General features: G+C 41.9%; 2 protein-coding genes across 4 annotated transcripts in view; one reads left to right on the top strand and one right to left on the bottom strand.

The window, feature by feature from the left end:
• Window positions 1-201: 201 nt before the first annotated feature.
• Window positions 202-8,335, bottom strand: OAZ1 (ornithine decarboxylase antizyme 1). Its single transcript, XM_075204720.1, is given in 6 exon segments — window positions 202-660; window positions 2,515-2,600; window positions 4,159-4,331; window positions 5,252-5,338; window positions 5,340-5,397; window positions 8,139-8,335. Coding segments are annotated over 6 exon segments (651 nt in total). The 5' UTR covers window positions 8,255-8,335; the 3' UTR covers window positions 202-529.
• A 228-nt stretch (window positions 8,336-8,563) lies between these two features.
• The window catches only part of JSRP1 (junctional sarcoplasmic reticulum protein 1), a 171,178-nt gene continuing 156,990 nt past the window's right edge, over window positions 8,564-22,751 (top strand). Inside the window, exon 1 of one of the 3 annotated variants that reach the window (XM_075204719.1) lies at window positions 8,564-8,695. The gene's annotated coding sequence lies outside the window, so the exon portion shown is untranslated. Of the gene's footprint in view, window positions 8,725-18,577; window positions 18,691-22,751 lie in introns of those variants that run through there. The other 2 variants (XM_075204717.1, XM_075204718.1) reach the window with 2 other exon arrangements.

The following is a 22,751-nucleotide window of genomic DNA, read 5'->3' as shown; positions in this document are numbered from 1 at the left end:
ATGCAGTTGGGTGCTTTGTTTAGAGTAAGATTAACTTGAGAACAAGCCGCAAGGAGTGTGACTTTGAATGGTTACACTTCAGACCCAGGATTTTGACCAGAACACAAGTTAGGGCTTTACTATACTGCCATATAGATTGTAATGCATGGTCTTTCAAGAGTTTGGGTTTAAATCATTAAATGTTTCTTACAAAACAGAAGACAAATTTAAAGGTTTTATTTAGAATTAAAGCAAGACATTTGATATCACAAAAACACATAAAACCTCCAATGACATTGCAGTAATCTGGAGTGCGCATTTATTCAACATCAAAACATGCAAACAAATTCAGACATGATCTGGGTTGAAAAAATAAAATCAACATCTTGTCCCCACTACCTGCTCCACCCTGGACTGGTAACCAGGGAAAATATTCAACCACACCAGAAAACTGAGAAGATGTTGATAAGACTTCTCACAACTCATCTTAACAGATGACTAAAGGCAAAACAAAAAAAGCTCTAAAAAGATGCAGAACATTACAGGATTTCTAATCTTCATCTGAAGAATCTCTTTCAAATGTGTAAGCCATGAAGCAAGCATCTGGTCTCTTAGGGATTAGGGGATGTCCAGGTCTCACAATCTCAAAGCCCAAAAAGCTGAAGGTTCGGAGAAGTGCAGCTGAAATAAAATAAAAGCAGTTAATAGTACTGCCTGCTTGAAATCTCTGGTTTCATCTAACTCTTTCACCAGTTTTACTGCTTCTGGATGTATGTACATGAGTGTTAATTAAGTTTCTACAAACTGAGCACGAATATGTTTCAGAAAGAACAAAATCAAGAAACCAAAAACTGTCTAGAACCTCACTCACTGGCATTTTAACATTTGTAGTAGTAACTAGAAGCCACTCTTTAGCATTACCATATGTACTGGCATGTATTGGTGCTGCATACAATTTGCATCTACGGAATGCCACTTGTCCCATTTCCATGCATCACACTGGAGAGCAAACATTTATATCAAACATTAATTCAATAAGGTGGCATATTCATATTCATTTTTATAGTGTTAAAACAGTGGGTGCAGGACTGCACCACAGTGCTCTTACAGGTCAGAGCCAGTGATAAGCAAGGAGTCTGGGAGAGTTCACCCGATAGGTCAGCCATTGCTAATCTGTGACACTCCAGGTGTTGTGAAACTACAATTCCCAGCATACCCTTCCAGCAATAAGCTGCCACATATTGGCAAAGCATACTGGGACTTGTAGTTTCACAACACCTGGAGTGTCAGGTTAGCCAACACTGCAATAGGTGGTCTCTTGCTTGCTATCCCCTGCTTGTCCACTGGCCAACTGTACTCTCTAGGAGGCAGTCGTGCCCAGCAGCATCCTCTCTACTGTTGCGGCAGAGAGTAGCCTGAACTTGACAGGAAAGAAAACAGGAGGCCAAATAAAAAGGTGAAGGTGCTCAAATACTTGTGTTTTGATCCAACTACTAAAAACAAAAACCAACACCCCACTACTAGTTTTGGCTTAAGGGTGCCTTGGGGAAAGAAAAAGTTATGGAGGCCCTAAAAGTGCCTGGAACTAAGTTTGGGAACCACTACATTATTGTAGGGGGCCAGTAGTGATTTATCCTAAAGCAGATGCTCACTAAACTAGGACTATAAAAATGCATGCTAAAGATGTCCTATTACTACAGTAGACAGAATATCAGACATTGGTCCAATGATTTATGGCTTCCATGTTGACATGGCTAGCATGGAAATCCCAAACTTGACAACAGAAAAAGTGGGTTCCCAACATTTAGACAGGTGAACAGCTGGGAGATGGATACTCGCAAATCATTGTCCTGCCTGGAGACCTCTACAGTGCACATGACCATCTTAACAAGGTATGCTTTACTTTCCTCATCACCGTTCAGTCCACCACCTTGCCAAGACTGTCCTGTGCATTGCATTGGTGTCTCAAATGATATATGAGCTTCTATAGCATCTGTTCACCTGGCAAAAAGAACCAAGTCAGGAAGTTGTAGTGAAAGATATAAAATGAAGCAGTCTAATATTTATGAAGCATTCTGAGAAAATGTAAATGCATGTATCAATAACATTGAGATCATGGAGGAATGTCACTACATGGTAAGTGTATGCCAATTAGTTTGCAAAGCTCAGCCTACAAGGACACAGGTAAAGTTGGTTACTTGAAAGTAGTATAATTTTTGGGCTAACACTGTTTAAGTCTTAACATCTCATTACTCAATGTGACCAATCAATTTGCAGAGAAAAAGTTACACCTACAAAGTTACTACTAGCACTCTCCATATCAAAATAAATTGATCTTTATACACATTTCTAGCTATCTGAAAGATTGCCGCTTGCTTCTAGTCTTTACAGACTCCTGAATTAGTTAGTCTGCCCCTGAGCTTTGTAGAACCTTCAAGTGTCATTCTGCAAGAGCAATAATTTAACAGGGAGTTAGTGATTGAACACCATCAATACATTTAGTAAGCAGTTCATATTTAAGAGAACAAAATTTACCTCTGTCATCTCTGTTCTTGTGGAAACAGATGAAGACATGATCGACTTGAAGTTGCTCCTCTGCAAATTCCAACAGAACAGCAAAACTAATGCAGAAAAATATATAAGGCTAATTAAAATAGTGCAACAAAACGGATTCCTTTCAGTACTAGCATAGGTTTATATGGTTTGCAAAGATGCTACTTTGTTTGGCTGCTGTGTACAATAGCAAGTTTGACACAAAAGCGTATGCCAAAGTTTGAATCACTTAAATTTTTTTGATAATGCCAAAATACTAGAGTAGTTCAGGGCCATCTTTTCCATTGGGCACAATGGGCAGATGCCCAGTGGCCCTGCAGGCCAGTCAGGCAGTGCTAAAAAAAAAAAAAAATCCTGCAAAAAAAATAAAATACTTACCTTGCAGTCAGCTGGCGATCCGGCTCCCTTCCTGGTCTCCTCCTCCGTGCAGCGCTCGCAGTGCATATCAGGCGTGACATCATGTCTGCACGACATCCATTGCGGAGCGCAGAACGGAGGAGTCCCCCGTGCAAAAACATCTTTAATCAGCAAGCAGCAGCGACTCGGAAGAAAAGTGAAGAGGATCACATTGGAGAATAAGCCAATTGAAAGGCAAGTTCAGGATTTTTTGTTTTTAATTATTTCAAGGGACGCCGACGGCTGACCAGTGCATAAAAAAATGTGACGCCCCGGTGCACTGCTTTGCCCAGGGGCCCATAATGTTGTTAAGGCGGCGCTGGAGTAGTTCTATAATGGAGTAACTGATACAAATGCAATCCATGGGCAAACAAGCATTTTATTTTTGTCCTATTGTGTGACTTGCCTCTTGAATCTCTACAGAGCAGGTTTCAACTCCAATACATACACATGGCTTCAGACTACAAAGTCAGACTTCATAGCTTTCCTGCAGCTGCACTTAAATACATTAACATTTGTCAATAATAGCAGGTTATTGGGGATTGTATGGGGAAAGGCTCAAGAACCCTGACAAGGCTGTGCAAAACAGTTACTATGACAACTGGTTGAATGTTATGCGCCATAGTACAAGCCATGTAAAATGATAGGGGAAACTGAAGTAGGACATTGATCTCTACAGAACATGGTCTCTTGTATACCTGTATGCACACAATGAGAAAAATAGAGTCCATAGTCTGTTTTTATTTATCTTTGCAAGCACATTAATCCATTTTTGAAACATCAGAACACCAGTGGGCAAGAAAAAAAACAGCACAATGCTATGAGCATTTAAAAGGTATTCAAAAATCTACCAGTAGTTTAATTACAAAATACCACAATTAGCTTTGCTTACACATTACTTGTCAGTTGAGCAACACTTTGTAGATTCAATAGTTGAACCCCAGAGTTATTTATCTAGACATTTTCACAAGCTTGAAATCAGTTTTAATTTGGGAAAATGCTACCTGCTGCTTGTTACTGAATGAATTTGACTATCCAATCACCATTGGTATCAATAGATCACTTACAGCATGTCCAAACCCAGCAGTCAACTTCTGCATTGCACTATGGACACAATCATGGCTTTATGTACAAATAATTTACGCAACTTCTATTCAACTGCTCAGAAAATATTTTATACCTGCTGTTTATAATGCAAAGTAGAGTCATGTTTCTGAAATAGACACTTACCTATCTTTGCTCCCATCAGGGAGTGTGCCGCTTGGGATTTCAATATACAGGTTATTGTTGTTTAAGACGGCTCTCCAGTCTACTTGCTTGCCATCTGATAGCCTGGATTCGACATTAAGAATTCTTGTCCTGTTATTGGATGTAAGCTCCTCTGTTATGTTCAGCCTATTATCCTAGATAAGAGAAGACATTGAAATGCCAAAATGTAGAATAGCAGCAACTATAATGCTCTTGGGATTGGTTTTAGAGAAGTAGCAATGTGCTAGCCAAGTCTAGTAAACTGTACTTTGTCTCCATACTTGCAATTTCTTGTTCTTAAGCCATGATATAGTCTGACATCATTAGATGTATACATTTACTTATAGTCAGTCACTTTAGAACAGGAATACAAAACTGCCTGAACCAGTTTATATAAGAATACCTGTAAAAATGTGACCAATATTTTATTGGTTTCATTTATGTCAAATTCCAAAGTTTAAGTTCTTCATTTCAATCAGCAGCTACAGTGCTTCACACCCAAAAGTATTTATGACTGTTTTCCAATCAATGCCCAAATCACATCAGTGCACCCATTTGAGTCTAGTTAATGGTCAACACGTATCAGAGACCAATCCTATAATGAAAGTCATAAAGTCACACGTCAATGGACAATTCAGCACTTCGTGGATGGATCACAAGCATTCCTGTTAGTACAGTTTACTTTACAGGCATAGACTGACTGGTCACCAGCAAACTACTTTTTTTGGAATGCTGAATTTAAATAGATATGAGGTACTGTACCAATATATAGATATCCATGTCAGCATTACACTGTCAAACAGGTAAATATAGATCATGTGACAATTGTGTGCCAAATGACAGAGCTTGAAGAGTATAAGGTTGTAAGCTCTCATGAACAGGGCCCTCGCTACTGTTCTCATGTCTATTTTTATCTACCTTGTACATCATTTGTTTATGCTACCTTATAAATCAGTGATAAGGCAGCAAGTCAGTTCACATTCACTTTAATACAAACAGGCTTGAGTTGTCTTTTTTGATTGTAATATACATTCCCAACAGCAAAGACTTGTAGTATGTCACCCTTAATACTTACAGAATAAAATAAGTTAGCTGAAAGATTGTGATCCCTCTGACTATTCCCTCGCCCACCTGGGATCTTCAGGGGTGGGTGAGGGACATCAGGAACACCACCGAGGCCCGGGACCCAGGTTACTACAGCAATTGAAAGGAACCCTGGAACTTGGAAGAAAAAAAAAAGTTAAAATTGAGTCCATTCTTTGCTGTCCTGCAGCAACACTGCTTCTCAATCAGACAACAATCCCAATCCATTCTCTGAGCAGTCTTAATTTTAGTTTCTACTTGTTTTCTTAAATTACAGGTACCAAGATAACTGAGCAGTACACAAGCATCTTGCTGATGACAGCAACAGTCGAGTCCATTAGACATTTTAGTAAGATTACCAAAAAGTGTGTAACGTAGGTTTAGTACACAGCTGTACAATGGAAGACTCTGCATGTTCTAAATTCTGAACCTGGCTAGAAGACAGGATAACACATGGAATATACCTGGGAAATGGTCCATCTAATGTATTTAGTCACAATAATGGTTGCCTTCATAGGTTTATACAACAGATACAGTGCCAGGTTTAGCAGTAAGCACATACAGAACAGCTTAGTGGGGCTTTGAAAAACAGCTTGTCAGTAATTTGTAAAATTTGCATTCATGTTTAGTGTTAAACCCCAAAAGAGTAGACGCAGATTCTCGTTAACTTCCACAAAAAAAAACAGTTTTAAAGTGCATTAGCTGCCATATCGCTTTGAGGTAAAATGTACTATTGAGTGTTCAAACTGAACAAGTCATCTATGAAATAGGAGTACTCCTTTTAGTCAAGTTGGCTAGGAATTTGTACATCTTTGCAGTCAATATCTGAATATACTGTACATGATCTCCAATGTGGAGGGACCAGAGGTTGACTATTCTTTATAGCATACAAAGCATGTTAAATAGAGTTATACATGGCAGGCAATGTTGCCATTGTAAGCTAACCTGAGCATGTTCTTATTCTGGATGCTTAATGTCAGATAATACATCAAAATAGAAGAGGAACTCCTAACAATTAGCAACTATACTTTTCAAAGCCTCAGTGAAAATAAAAATCCACTTATTACATATGCATTAATGTACCTAGTGTAGAAACTGGAACTACAGCCTATGTACGCCAGACAAACATACATGACCCAATTTAACAATTATGTTTTCATTCAGAAGCAGGTTCACCTCCTGTACAAGGTGGTTCTGGCTCCTCCCCATGCACCATCTCACGTCATCTCAGCAAGCAGATGCCCAAAGGGGATTTGGGAGTCCTGAAGAGAGCAGCCATTTGCCGACTGCCTTATGCATTCACAAGGCATAAAATCTCCATTTTGTAGACAGCTCAGGGTGAATTATGCAGTGAACTTTTATTCGTTATAGGCTTAAATTATCAATAACTAGCATTTATTTTCTAGCAGTAAACAAGTGATTTATAAATGAAAATGTGTATATTTATGCAAGCATCAAAACATTAAACGCTATACAGTCACCAAAATCTGTCTTTGCAATTGATCATAAATCAGCATTTACACTTTATGGCCACAAGGAAAAATTGTGAAAGTGCACAATCATTGCAGGCCTCAAACCTTCAGCCATTTTATGAAAGATATTTAAATTGGCATCTAAACATGAAAGGGGAAACCTAAGCACTAGGAAGCTGTGTAGCCTCAATTGAGCATTCCAAACTAGACATTTTGTATTTTAGTCAATCACTGATTGCACAGACATGGGCCATGCAAAGGGTTAACCCTTTGCAACACAGGTGTGCCATCAACATACCATTACAAGAGTTAATTTTCATTACACTAGTTTAACCACCATTGTTCACCAAGTTACATAGAACCATTTTAAAAACAGAATTGCCGTTTTTCCTTTATTTCCCAGCTTAGGACATTACAAGTTCAAGTACATACAATACAGCTCTGCCCATTTCAAAAGCACTTATGCCACCAATGCTGTCTAACGCCGGGTGAATAGTATAATTGAAATGACAGACCTAAAGCTCTCAGAAGAGCCTTAGGACTATAGGTTTGAAGCTTAACTGAGACTAGACATCGTCATTAGGCACACCACCTGGAGAAAGTAAGTTAATTGCTGTATAGTTTCCCGGGGTGCTTATTATTATTATCTTTTATGTTAGGCGCCAGAAGGTTTCCGCAGCGCCGCACATAGTACAAACAGTAGACTATACAGGGTATAACAGTACAGAATAATAAACAAAAAGTACCAATACTTTCAGAAACTCCAGGCAGGCAGATGCAATAGACAAAGAGCAGAAGAACGGGTAAGGAGACAGGAGGGAAGAGGGCCCTGCTCATACGAGCTTACATACTAAGGGAGGATGCTTACTACTCAACATCCGATATATAACCTTAATTTACAACTCAGAATGATCAGTTACATCATCCAGTTTTATCTCGCAAGATATATTGTTCTATTCACAGTACAAATAAACGCTTGGGATCAGTAGACATCTCCCGTGCACTACCTGGCTAGCTAGCAGGGTTTATCAGACAGTGTAGGTTTCGTGCCTGATCAAAATACACCCAGCGGCTGTAAGGGGGCGGAGAGCAGAGCCAACAGCACCTCTTCCTCATTTACTTCAGGCTCGACCTTAGCGTCTCATACACAAGCTAGAACTGGGAGACGCCTATGGCCTCCATTCACCCTGCAATAGTCCTGCGTGTCCTTTTGAAACAGTTTTATTTACAGAAGTCATCTACAAGGCTTGTAAGCAATGACAGGTTTATTAGGCCTCAGCCTCTACTAGACAACACCCACGTGAACCCGCTGCCCCCGAGAGAACCACAGGAAGCTTCTGGGAACGTCACAGGCATTAGGTAAACACGGACGTCGAACACGTCTCGTCGCTAGGGGAGGCCGCCTACCTTTCACTATTACTGGGAATACTCAGAAGAGGCATGGCGCAGCTTCTTTTATTTCCTTCCTTTTCTCTGGCAAAGCAATGGCTATTGAGTATCCGCTGGAGAGAGGATTTCACCATCCGGCCTCTCTGGTCTAAGAACCAGAAAATTCCCGGCCTTCTGCCTCTTCCGACGGAATTTCTCAAAATGGCGCACCGCTGTCTCGAATAACACCTTTAAGTATTCAGCGGTTGGCCACGCCCACATTCTGTACTTGCGACAGCCAATCCTGGGACTCCTCCTCACTACCGCCTCGGGTCGCGCGCTTGTACATCCCTAAACAGATTGGCTGACGGCTGACCGGGGAAGCGCTGCGTAGACGAAAGTCGCGTGACCCTCTCTGCAACAGCGCGCGCACGGCATAATGTGTGGTTGCGACGTCATAAGGGGAGGGGCGGATGCGCGCAAGGACAGAAATACGATCAGAGCTTAATATCATAAATCAAGGAAAAGCCGCTATACTCCTGAACTCTATAGCTGTTTCACCTTAAGAAGTGTGTGGTCAGGTCTCACAGGAAATGGTGAGACGGTGGCGCTGTTGCGGATGCTGGTAGGATCATCTCAGAATGTTATGTTGTGAGTGTAAAAGAAGCAATTAAATCACTGTTGCTATGGCAGCGTGATCACGTGGTAAGATGACGTATACGGAAAATAAATGGGCATATACATGATAATGTGACTTGCCGGCCTATTATAATTGCAATTCCGACAAGAATCCTAGACAGCGACCCTAAATATGTGGCACACAACCTGAAAAACCTCACACTGGCAATCTCTAGTTTTTAAATTAAATTCAAGTCACTTTAGAAGTTAGTATGAGGAACGAGAGTATATCACAGAGTTTCAGGTACGATGCATTACAATGCAGATTTCTTTAATTATCAACATCCCAGTTGAATTAATATATCCTGTCATGAACACGCTCCCAACTGCCATGACTTTGGGTGTTTGCTGTATGAGGTTGCACACGATTACAGCTCGCAGTCTACCAATCACACAGGTTATAGATCTACTGAATCGCCCCCAGACAGCGCTCACACTCACCCCCCCCCCACACACACATTTCGGGTTTGCCACCACCGTTGAATACGGGCAATAGGACCCCAATATACTGTCCCACACTGGCACATAAGGCTTCTAACTATCACAGGCTAACAAGGCCCCCACCAGCAAACAAAGGGTTCACACCTCCAGACTGTTAAACAAATGTAAATGCAAGCACACACTAAGCTTGTTAATCAAATGTATCGCTAAATCACACACCAGCATTCAAAGGGTTAACTTGGTCGAGCTATGTTCTTCTTAACAGGCTAATGGATTCGTTCGAGTATCAAGGACGCCACATATTAAATTATATATTTAATATACAAAAATACAGAGCATTCAGATATATAAAAAAAAAAATAATAAATTGACATAATATACACAAGCAAAACAGTTTCAAATAAAAAGGGTTACATTCAGAGTATAACTTACATGAGTTGTATAATCTGTATCATGGGAAATTGGCTAGGAAGATGGACAGCTTATCAATGTCGATTGATTTTCCCAAAAGACTTGACAATTTGTTGTAACTGGTCTCAGATTTTTAAAGACACCTTTACACCTTCCCACCTCCTGGGGGCTGTGGTCTATGATACTTTTTTCAATCACCATTTGCATGTTGTCTGATTTACTACCCAATTCTATTATGTGACCTAGCTTTTCTGTGGAGCTCAACACAGACCCATTGTTATTATTAAGAAATCCCCTATGAATTTGTCCATCTTTTGATACCAAACATGCCTAAATACAGTGTATTCGTAGAGCTTACACTCATTTCCTTAACTTCTCTGTGGGGTAGAATTCTTAATTTGACATATGAGCTGCCCTTCATCAGACTATTGAGGAATATGTGGTTTATCACTACTTTTATTGATTTTAAGTGGCATATTTTAAAACTGAATTATTTTTGTCTATATCAAATATAGCCAAGTCAGCACATGGGCTCTTTGAGCCAAACACCATGCTCTGCACCATGATCTTTGAAGCTGTCACAGGTGACACTCCTATCTTCTTAAACTGGAATGTACAGAGCCATCAAATACACATACAACAGACTTACTGTCTTCATATTTTATACTTCAGTAGTTCAACTCATCAATGAATTCAATTAATATACCATATTTACACTGCAGTTATGACTTATCCCTCACAATTATGTGATGGGTTAACCCTTATAAATAACTAAGTTCTCTATGTTCACAACATATCCTTTCCCACAGAGAGACATCCTCTAAGCTGCCCTCCCCATTCTCTTTTTCTAGACCAAACTATATCATTACCAAAGAACCCATGTGTGGAGAAAAGATTTTCAGCAACGTGGTGGCTAAGAAACAGCACTGCAAGTACCAGCTCCACCAGCTCCAGCCTATATCGTAACCTGACATCAGTGCTTAGGCCTTGGATATACACCCATCTCCCCTCTGACTTATACAAAATGACAAGGCTGGTGTGTGTCTCAGCTACAATCTGAAGGAGCTGTCCCCATGGCTGTTACTTGTGCCACCCAAATGCCACTGACTGCAGTGCTTTCCCGTCTTGCTGTGCCCCATTCGCAAACCAAAATGATGTTATTCACAATATATAATACATGCTCCATTACTGCAGCGTTCCATCTCAAAATAACAATAATTTGTTATTGTGCTTGCATGAGCCACCCTGTTTCTTCTGCAAATGAAAACATTTGATTATAAGACATAACAAGTAATAGGAGGGGGAGTTGACTGTATGCCCTCAACTATTTGATCCACCTAAAAACCAAAAGAAAGTCGTTTGCATTTCCTGTCTGTGCTCGCTTTCATTTGAGTGTGGCTTGGGGTTATACCATGTAGCCTCAATCCCAAGTAATTTTGTCGTCGTCCCCCCCCTCCTCTCGCTCTGCCTTTCCTTTATGCTCATATACTCCTCCCTGGCCAAGTCCCCTTCCACCTACTTACTGCTATCTTAGTGTCTGTTCCAACCCTTCCCTCCTTCCTGTTGTACCTGTTTCTCTCCCTCCGGCCCTTCTCTAACACTTGCAACCCTGTGGCTGTTCCCCATCATCCTTGTTCAATAAGGCTTCTCACATCTTCTCTTAAATCTGTATACTATCACTCATATCCCCACAACTATTAACTACGAAAAGGGGGATGTTAGGCCCAATCTCAGTTTTTAGCATACCTTGTCCCTCTGTCTTCCAAATGTTAACTGTTGTCATATTTAAAGGTGAAATCCAGTTGTAGTTAACCCTTGGTTGTCATGTCGCAACCCGTGCCCATTTATTAGTGGTATAGCAAAGTGACAGGGAAGACCCCTCTTTATATATCCACATATATATACACACACACACTTGATTTTATTGCAACGTGAGGACTCATGTCTGGAACATGGCATATAGGGACACCCCTTTCCTAATGCCCTGTCGACAGAATAATCATATGGCTATGTTCTGGAGCGGTTTGTCACCAGAGTTACCACATGAGATTTACACTTTGACTTTGCATAAAGTACTGACACGGACTGCAAGATGGGGAAAGTGTCATGTATTTTGTCTGTTTGAGGACATCCACATACATAAATTAATAAAGAATAACAATGGTGGGCAAAGTTTCATGTATTTTGGCCGTCTGAGGACATCCTACACCGACACCTAAAATCATTTCAACAAGTTTGATCCCTCTTTAAAGCTGTTATGCGATACTTTATGTAGAATTTCACCCCCTACCAGGTTGGATCTTTCAGTATGGATGGTTCAGCCATGAGGCATGCAACACAGTTGCGCTTTCTGGGCACCTGGCATGTCTTCATAAACTTCATCAGGTGTTTCTCCACAGCCTGGACGTCCTCTCTGTCCCAGGTTTGCCTCCGCACTGGGGATGTTTAGCTCCACACTCTTGGGCAAACAGTCATATGCAATCAGAGTCACTGAAGTGTGACAAGGCAGCTGGTCTGACAAACATGTAGACCTTTTGGATATCCACTCCACATTCTTCACGCTTCTCTGCGAGAAGTTCCATTGCAGCTTGCATGGCTGGTGTCAGCAAGATGGGGGACTTTTCTCCCTTGTTTTCCTCAGATTTTAATGCGAGTGAAGTGCCAGTAAAGCTTCCTCTCAACCTGAATCTGTTAACTCTAATAGGACGAATGTACACCCTTTCTGAAATGGAAATACTAAAATCAAGTGAAGCCTTCAGTCAGTTCCAACCCACCAAGTAGCACCATTCAGAGCAACAGCACCAAATGATGTAAGCTTTCTTAAAATATGTGAAAGACATAATACTGAAATATATACGAAATATAAAACATTTGTGATAATTTTAACATACTGTGTCATTGTACATAATATACATCAAAGGGATTGTTTAAGGAGATAAATTAAACGTAATGAACAGGCCTAGATAGTTCCCATTTTCATTATTTTAACATGTAGTCCAACGTGAAAGCGCTTGTAGCAGATGATCCCACCATGAGCCCAAAATAAAACTTTGGGGATTTATTAACAAAAGTATGAACAAGTTTTAAGATGTTTTTCAAAAATTAAAAAATATGGCTTTTTGAGAAAATCAAAATTTTGATATTGAAAAGTTTACATTTTTAATTTTTATTGAAACATAATGCTGTGTTATATATCATTTGAAAGACATCGCCAAACTCTACCTTAATCAGGTGAGCTACAAATACAATTTAAAAAAAACGTTAAAAGCAAAATTTTCACTAAAAAGTGCAGCTTTAAAGGCACATGACTTCAAAACCAATGTACATATCTGATTTGGGGGTTTTATTTACACCCATGACAGCATTTATTATACCAAATTTTATTACAATCTGAAATGGTCAGTTTAAAACCCTGTGTTGATTTGATGTGGAATGACCCTTGTATTTAAAATTCAGAACAATTAATAGGCATGTCATGATGTGCATTTTAGTGCCATGTGTAAATGTATCTTCTTGACATAAAATTATTGGAAGTACCAAAGATTAATTTAAAATGTTGTCAGCTAACATGATATGAGGAGTTATTGAGGAACAGCCTTGGGGTAAATGTATCAAGCTGTGAGTTTCGTGGGTTTGAAAAGTGGAGATGTTGCCTACAGCAATCATTTAGATTCTAGCTATAATTTTTTTAGAATGTACTAAATAAATGATAACTACAGGTCTGGGCTCCCTGGCGGACATAGGTCAAACCGATTAGAGCATTATGCGGCCAGCACACTAGACAGAACTATTCACAGGAATAGGGAAATTCTGGGTTTGGTCAGGTAGTGGATTGGAAATGAAAGAACTGAAGGGATCATTGTTGATGAACCAATCACCCGAAATTTGGGCGAATTTATGGGTTTCCTTACTAAGGTATGCTAAAATTTTCTCCATGGATGCTAGATGCCAGATTTTATTGAGAAGTTGTTGCATGGGGGGAGGATTTGGACTTTTCCAGTGTTTTGCGACCAGGCATTCGGCCGCATTGAGGATCTGAACAGACATTTTCTCTGCGTGTTTGTCTAGGACCTCTATGGGGGAGCCAAGAAGTAAGGACCATGGGCACTTTGTAACTTGAACGGTAGTAACGGCACTAATCAAAGCTGCCACATCATCCCAGAAAGAGGCTATTCCCAGGAAGGACCACCAGATGTGGGTGAAGGACCCCTGTTCCCACAGCCCCTCCAGCATGTCGGAAGTGGACCCATAGATTTTCTTCAGCCGGGTAGGAACCAGATACCAGTGGTAATAAATTTTGTAGGCATTTTCCTTAACAAGAGTTGAGATGGAAGTCTTGGAGACCCTCTCTCTAATTGTCTCCCATGTGTCTTCATCTGGCGGTCTACCCAGGTCAGCCTCCCATTGAAGTTCATGGATAGGGGTATGGGGTTGTTTGGAGGAAATGAGAAGGTTATATAAAGTGGAAATTATTCCCCTTTGCAATGGTAATTGGATACATAAGGATTCCACGAGAGTAAGGGGTCTCGCTATATCAGATCTAGAAAGAGAGTTGATATAGTGTCTTACTTAAAGGTAAGCAAATGGGCTAACAGCAGGGAAATCAAATTTCTCTTGTAGCAGCGGTAATGAGATGCATTGGTCTGCTTTCAGAACATCTCTTACCATCCTGATATCCCTCCTGTATTGCCTTAAATCGAGAATGACATTGCCCTGGGGGAAATGATGGGTTGTCCCAGAGAGGGGTTATAGGAGAGTGGGTTGAGGTGGTTTCAAAATTAAGCTTACAGTAGTCCCATATCTGACAGATGAATAAAGCAACTGGATGAGATTGCAGTGAGCGAGGTCTATCGCCCACTGTGATTCCCAATGCTGAGCCCAGGGATGGCACATGGCAGCAGGAAGACTCCAAATCAATCCACCTAGGACCTTGATTTTTGGTAAACCATGCCACCATTTGACTCAGGTGAGTAGTAGTGTAGAATAAGCGGATGTCCGGGAAGCCCCTGCCCCTGTTAGCGGTGGCCCTACGTAGAGTGGAAAAACTAGTACATGGGGATTTATGCTGCCACATGAACTGAGAGAACCAGCAATGTAGTTGAATGAGGGTGGACCTAGACACCTGCACTGGGAGGGTCTGGAAAAGATAAAGCAAGCGGGGCAGGATATTTATTTTAAGGGCAACTATTCTGTCCAGCCAGGAGATGATACGTTTTTGCAACCTGAGCAGATCCACCTTAATTGCTTTGATTATGGCGGGGACATTTTCTGCATACAGGTAATCATAATGGGAGAGGATAAAGACGCCTAGGTATTTTAACGTAGACTGACGTCAGGAGAAGCTAATTTGCTTTTGAGGAGGCCCAGGGTTGAGGGGAGGTATGTGGAGAGCTAAGGATTCAGTTTTGGAAAGGTTTATTTCATATCCTAAAATGGAACCATAAGCCGAGAGTGTGGCAAACAGATTTGGCAGTGAAGTATGGGGGAGATTAATGTAAGGAGGATGTCATCTGTGAATAGGCTGAGTTTATATTCATCGGAACCCACAGTGACACCTTTGATATCCGGGGAGGAGCGAATTTTGCCTGCCAGGGGCTCAATCACAAGGGGAAAAATCGGGGCAGAGAGGGCACCTCTTTCGGGTGCCATTAGCGATCAGGATTGGGGAGGAAAGCACATCATTTACCAAAACCCTAGCAGAGGGATTAGAATATAAGGCCTGAATACCTTGGTGAGAGGTGCCATCAAACCGAAATTTCTGAGGAGATTTCAGCATAAAGGGCTAGCTAATACGGTCAAAGGACTTTTTGCATCCAGTGAGAGTACTACTGCCGGGGTCTTAGTCGAGTTAATACGATGAATGAGGCTAACTGTTCTTCTGCTATTATCCCACGCCTGACAGCTTGGAATAAAACCCACTTGCTCCTTATGGACCAAGTGTGGCAACACAGTATTAAGGTGGTCAACGAGAGCCTTCGCATAGATCTTGACGTCAGTATTCAAAATTGATATGGACCTATAGTGGGCACAGTCCGACGGGTCTTTGCCCTCTTTCGGAAAAAACAATAATACAGGCCTCAAGGGACTCTTTTGAAAAGAACCCACCCTTTAACACATTATTGAACATGTCAACAAGATAGGGCGAAAGAATCTCACTAAATGTCTTATAATACATGGCCGTAAAGCCATCAGGGCCCGGTGCCTTGTTTGATTTAAAGTTTTTGATGACTCCAGATATTTCCTGAGTTGTGAAATTTGCCCCTAATTGTTCAAGTGTGTCCGGCGATATTCTAGGTAGTTGGCACAGGGAAAGAAAATGTTTTGAGGCCTCTGCTGAAGTTGGAGAGGCAGCGTTATATTGTGAAATATTATATAGTTTGTTGTGAAAGCCTCTAAACTCCTCTGTTATCTTATTGAGATCCCGTGTGAAGAAGCCTCCCGAGTGAGATTTAATTAAATGCCAGTTAAATTGTTTTCTCTCAATCTGGGGGCCCACAATGTCGACTCTAGCCGGGCCACGGTCCGACCATGTGTAGGGAGAATGTCAACATCAAGGATCTGTTGAGCTAGGTCAATGCACAGACCATGTCCATCCGTGTGTGCACGCCGTGGACAGGTGGAAAGAAAGTAAAGTTTTTTTTGTGGTTGGCTCCTTAACTCGTCATGTATCAAACAAGAGGTGTTGGGAGAGGAGAGATTTTAGTGCCTTAGTTATTATCAGTAACCTGTCCGGTTGATTGGGGAGGAGGGTTCGATCTGTCCAGGTGGTTGTCTATTGTAGTATTAAAGTCACCCACCAAAACCAGTCTGCCCACCCGGTGCAGAGATAAGAGGCCACTAATGGAAGAATTAAACTTGGTTCGTGTTGGGAGCATAAATGTTGAGGAATGTGCAGGGAATGTTGTTCAAGTCACTTGTCAGTAGGAGATAATGCCCCTCTGGGTCCCCAATTTCATTAGAGATTGTGAATGTGAGGTGCCTAGCTATAAGAATGGCAACCACCTTCTTCTTACGGATTACATGCATGATAGGAGCAGGGGTAGTGTTTAGATTTAAGTTCAGGGTGGTGGGAACCAGAAAAGTGAGTCTCCTGTAAAAACACTATGTTGCTCCTCATCCCTCTGAGACTATGAAACAAAGTGTACCTATTCTGAGGGCAATTGAGCCCCTTCATATTCAGCGTTACAATTGTAATAGCCATGGGGAGTGGATGAAGCCACTACAGCAGGAAGAGGAGAATGAAAGGGGACGGGACATCGGAAGCCAAGACTGATGGTCTCAGGTGTAGGGGTGGGACTGAAAAGAGGAGAAGTAAAATGGAGCTGGGAAAAGGGGCTAGGGTCACATAAATGAGTAGCCTGAGGAGTCGGACCCAGGGAAAGATACAGCGTACAAGTCGAACGTGTCCGAAGCTGGTCCTAAAGACCAGAGGGGGGTGGTGTGGCAATGGCATCCGCCAGATAGGGTTGCGTAGGATGTGAAGTGCAAAGGTCCGTGATGCATGGAAGGACCAATATAGGACATTGACAAAAATTGTGATATTGGAACAACAAGGTAGTGTATAACAGCATACAACAACAAAACCAAACTGGAGAAGGCATGGTATATAGTACAAACTTAAAAACAGAAAAGAATAGTAGACTTATCTATAGCTGAGTATACAGTGACTTTATGTAGAATAAGTCCTGGAGAGCTCGGGGCCCAAAGAGGAAAAATGCGACTTCTGGTTGCCGCGAGGATGAAGAGTTGAGATCAGAGTCGATCCATAAACCTGGAGAAAAAAAACTCCACATACACACTATAACTTTTAAAACTGATCATCGTGCAGATGAGCTGTTGAGATCCGAAATGATCAAGAAACCTACAGGGGCTAGATAAAAGGTATAGAGACATACAAACTAGAACATTTCAAGCATAAAAGTCCAGGAGTCATGTAAAATTGAAAGCTCACATATTGATAGTAACAAGAGGCCTGATGGGAGTAACTATGGCCCAAGTAGATCTGAAGCAAAAGAGTCCAGGGTTTGTGTAAACGTGAAGGCACTTATTCCGGCGGTAACAGGAGACCTGAAGAAAGAGAAGCTAGGCTCAAGCAGCATAGTTAACGCCCCCTCACGTAACGCTGGAGGTGGCCGCCCTGGAGGAGGCGGAATGCCACACTTGTCTTGGAGCTCTTTGTGATTGAGGGGTTGGCACAAAGTCCAGAAGGTCGCTCTGGTGGTAGTGAGGCAGGGATTGAGACATTCAGCTTCTGAAGCAGAGAGTGAGCCTCTTCCAGGGACTTGGCAGACAGTATTCTACCCTCATTTTAGACCTGGAGGGCAAAGGGAAATCCCACCCTGTATTTAATGTTATGATCTCTGAGAGCTTATGTCACTTCTTTCAGCTCTCTCTGCTTGATCAAGGTACAGGGAGCCAAGTCTTGGAATAGGAGAATTTTAACCCCGTCCATAGATATCTCTGGGCGCCTCCAAGCCTCGCAAAGAATTTGCTCTTTTGCCTTAAAATATTGTAGGTGGAGAATGACATCTCTTGGGGGATCAGCATCCTGCAAACGGGGGTGGAACGCCAGGTGAGCTCTGTCCAATAGGAACATGTCATTTGAGATGGAGGGGGCCTGCATACGGAAAAAATGGAGAAGACAGTACTCAAGTTGTGATTCCTCTACAGTCTCTGAGATATTACGGATTCTGAAGTTATTGCGTCTACCTCTGTTTTCAGCGTACTCCTATTTATCAGCGAGAAACTGGAGACTGTTGCGTATAGAAGCAAATTCTTGTTCCGAATATTTTTGGAATTGGATAATAGCTTCTTGAGACTGCTCCAAAGTATCAACTCGGTTGCCAATATCGGTGACCTCTGAGGAGAGGTTGGACATGGCTTTGGACACCTCATCTTTAATAATCTGTTTTATGTTTCTCATTTCAGAGAGAAGAGCAACAATGTGCGCTTTAGTGGAATAAGCAGATGGGTCATCCACCGTGAAGTCCATTTCAGAGTCACTACCAGGCACAGATGATGGGGCTGGCTGATTGGTAGAAGTGGAGCGACTCGGGTTGAGGTATTTTACAAGTGACTGAGATCCAGCCTTCTTATTCTTAGGCATTTTACATACAGAGAGACGAAGAGTTAACGCGGCAGGTTTGGGTAACATAGGATGTTCCAATAATGAATGGTCCATGTACAGGATAAAGTAGTGTATTACAGCATAGTTAAGCGATCATCCAGAGTTGAACAAAACGCATGACCGAGCCCACAGAGCTGTGTCAGGTGAGCGTCGTAGGAATGGCAAGAGGCTTGCCAAGGGGAAACAGTACAACTGTGGCAGAGGGAGTAACTGTACCCCCGTTGGCAGGATGCATACAGGTCTCCCAGAACAGTATGGAAAGCTGGATGAGCAAGTTAGTATTGGAGCTCCCTCTAGTGGTGCAATATGAGAACAACAGGTAACAGTGCTGCAGTATGTAAATGTCCCCAGTAAAACTGAAGGAGATGTATATTAGAGGAGCTCTCAACAGTCAGAACATAGGGAAACAAACAATAAGCTCTTTATGGGTGATGTTGTTGTGTAATAATTACACAGCCAGAAAGTACAGCGCAGACAGAACTTCAGGCCCGAGGGCACGCAGTCAGGAGCAAGCGCCGACGGACAGGAGAATGCAGGTCCACACAGCAGTGACAGAAGTAATCTGGAACCCCAGCACAGTGAGGAGAATTGGAGGGAAGATTGGAATAGGGTAGATGTAGTACACGGGTGCCGCACCCTGCCAACTGGTGGGCGATGCTTGAAAATTTGTGAAGGTTGCAGAGCCCGACCACTCTCCGGCGAGTCCTGCAGGCAGCAGGGGTCTGTGTCTGGAGTCACTGCATCCCTTAAAAAGTGGGAGGCACATATAGAAACCGTTGTAATTCCTACACCGTTCACCTGATTTGGATGTAAATACCCTCAAATTTAAGCTGAAAGTCTGCAGTTAAAGCACATCTTGTTAGTTTCATTTCAAATTCGTTGTGGTGGTGTATAGAGCCCAAAATATGAGAATTGTGTCGATGTCCCAATATTTATGGACTTGACTGTATATCTAAAGCATTTCGAAAAGGGATCCTCTGATCCCTCCACGATAGGCTGGGTGCTCCTTCCCTCCCTCCTGCTAAACCGTCTCTATATGTGAGCGCACATGCGCAGTAAAGACACTGTGTCAAAATCCAGAAGTATAGCAAGCGGAAAAAGAACCATACAATCATCACTGGGACAGCCTGTTATCGAATATGCTGAGCAGAGGGTGGGGCACGGGATATCGATGCTGAGTACCCCCACAACACTTACCCCGACATGATGACTCGGAAGGGCTCCTTCCCGACGATCAGCGATGGCGACTACTGTTCAAAGCGACTACAACTAATCACGATAAAGTAAGAATCCGGCTGCACTTCATGATGTCATTCACAATGGCGACGGTAATATTACTGTTGTTAAGGGGGTAATGTGAGTATGCGGCCATGTACAATGTAGTTTAGGAAGCCTTCCACATTGTACATGGGCGCATATGGACTTTAATCAGGTTCATATATGTTACATACCTTCTCTGTGGTGCTGAGTGCTAAAAGCTTCGTAACTCATTCTCCTGAAAATGGCAAGGTACTACATTTAAGAAATGGATTTAACTGTAGGAACAAACTGTAATTTGTAAGTATCTAATATAGCAGTTATTAAAATTGCAAATGTTTCTGGGAGGATTCTCCGCTGCAAAGCATACTTTTCATGGAGGTTGTGCAAGTATCAACCATATGCTGCATGCAGCTGAAGCGGCTGTGTCCTATCCTGCTCATGGGGCAATCTAGCTCCATCCATGGGCATATTTAGTACCGTCCAGGCATATATATATATATATATATATATATATATATATATATATATATATATATATATATATATATATATGTAGATAGATATTAGAATGCATGCTCTGTCTGTTTGTAACAAACTTACCTCCGTACATGATCTCTTCCTTTCAAACAACCTCAACCTTCTAGCAATACAGAAACATGGCTCACGCAATCAGACACTGCCTCACCTGCAGCCCTTTCACATGGTGGTCTCCACTTCACCCACACCCCCATACCTGGAGGCAGACAAGGAGGTGGAGTTGGATTACTTCTCTCCCCACAGTGCACATTCACAGTTCTACCAAATGTCAAATTACTCACGTTCACATCTTTTGAAGTACATACTGTTAGGATTTTTAACTCATTCTCTATGCGTGTTGCTGTCATCTATCGTCCTTCTGGACCACACCAACAATTTCTTGAACACTTCTCTACATGGCTCCCTTACTTCTTATCTTCTGACATCCCCACCATCATCATGGGTGATTTCAACATCCCTATTGCTAATCCATTTGTATCAAGGCTCCTATGTAGTTGGTTCTGCGCATGTGCTGCTTGTTGCCCCTATTTGTTACCTCCTACCAGTTCCCATTGGTGCATAAGATTGTGGAGCGCTATTTAAATCTCCCATGGTCCCACCTCCCATGGTCCCTCGGTCCATTGCCTGTTCTTTGAGTTACATACTCTTCCTATGGGATTAGGCTCCTGTTGGTTTATCTCCTCCGTTGTGCCTGCTTTGTTCGTTTGGATCAACCAGCTCTACTCCGCTACTGCTTCCACGCTGGGACTGCCGCTGGAACAAGAAAAGTCACCTGTTACCAGAATCGCTATTCACCGATCAGGCGGTTCAACTCCACTACTACTTCCACGCTGGGACTACCGCTGTAACAAGCAAATCACTTGTTACCAGAATCGCTATTCACAGATCAGCCAGTTCAACTCCACTACTACTTCCACACTGGGACTGCCGCTGTAACAAGCAAACTCACCTGTGGCCAGAATCGCTAATCACAGATCAGCCAGCTCAACTCATCATCGCTGCTTCTACAAGTAACTCACTTGTTATTGGAATCACCACTTACGGATAAGCTAATTTCTCCTTCCTTATTATGTGCATATTGGACTGTCGCTGTAACCAGTAACTCACCTGTAGTTACAATTATCATGTATGGATATTATTCCACGTTTGCCCTGTTTGAACGTCAGCTGTATCAGTGATTTCTCTGCTATTATCCTGCGTTACCAACTGCAAGCCAGCTAGTTTCATTTATCATCTTTATTGACTATTTGAGCTGCTGCTATGTCATGATTCTCCTGCCGTTACTCTGAGTTACTAATTGCAGCCAGCTGGTTCTATCATCTTCATTGACTATTTGAACTGTTGCTGTATCAGCGATTCTCCTGTTGTTACCTTAAATTACCAAATATAAACCAGTTATTTTTAAACCATTCTCATTGATTGTTTGAACTGTTGCTATACCAGTGATTACCCTAACACTACCTTGAGTTATCAAAACCTGTGTTTCAAGCTTCACCACTTCTCTGTCTCTCATTTGGGAGGCCGCGACCTGCGGGATAGGGGCAGCAAAGCCCATACCTCCTTGCGGGGGTCACTGGTGAAAACCCCCTACCCGTTAGACTCCGCGCTCCTGAATGAATACCACTCATTTACAGAGAACAGGGATCCACTAAATATTCTGCAGATTCGTGACAATCACTGTCATAAACATAGAGAGCTTGCAGTTATTTATAAGAGATAATTCATAACTGCAGTGTAAATAGGTTATATCAAATGAATCCATTGATAAGTTTAAAGTGTAAAATTTAAAGACAGAGTGTCTGATGTAAATGTGTTTGATGGCTTTGCACATCCTAGTGTGAGAAGATAAGCATGCCACCTTTAGCAGCTTCAAAGATCTCTTACTGTTAGTTTTAGACACTTGAATAGACTTTGTGGGGCCGATCACAGCTGGAGATCCTGGTAGGCAGCATGTGAAAGCCTATACAGGTATATAGAAATATGACCTTCAAAAGGAAAATGTTGTCATAGTTCATATTTTGGGAAATCTGGGATTGACTCCATACTGAAGAGCAGAAATCACACCAGGGTTGTGAATGACAGGTACGGGTGAAATCCGTGAACAGCTAAAATCACATATCTTTGGAAAATGTATGTCACATTGTCATAATTCCATCATGTTTGGTATTTAAATGTGCAGGAGATTATGACCGGTTTAT

Source organism: Mixophyes fleayi, chromosome 1 (assembly GCF_038048845.1).
Source record: "Mixophyes fleayi isolate aMixFle1 chromosome 1, aMixFle1.hap1, whole genome shotgun sequence".
Lineage (NCBI taxonomy): Eukaryota > Metazoa > Chordata > Amphibia > Anura > Limnodynastidae > Mixophyes > Mixophyes fleayi.
This window is presented reverse-complemented; position numbering and strand designations above follow the sequence as displayed.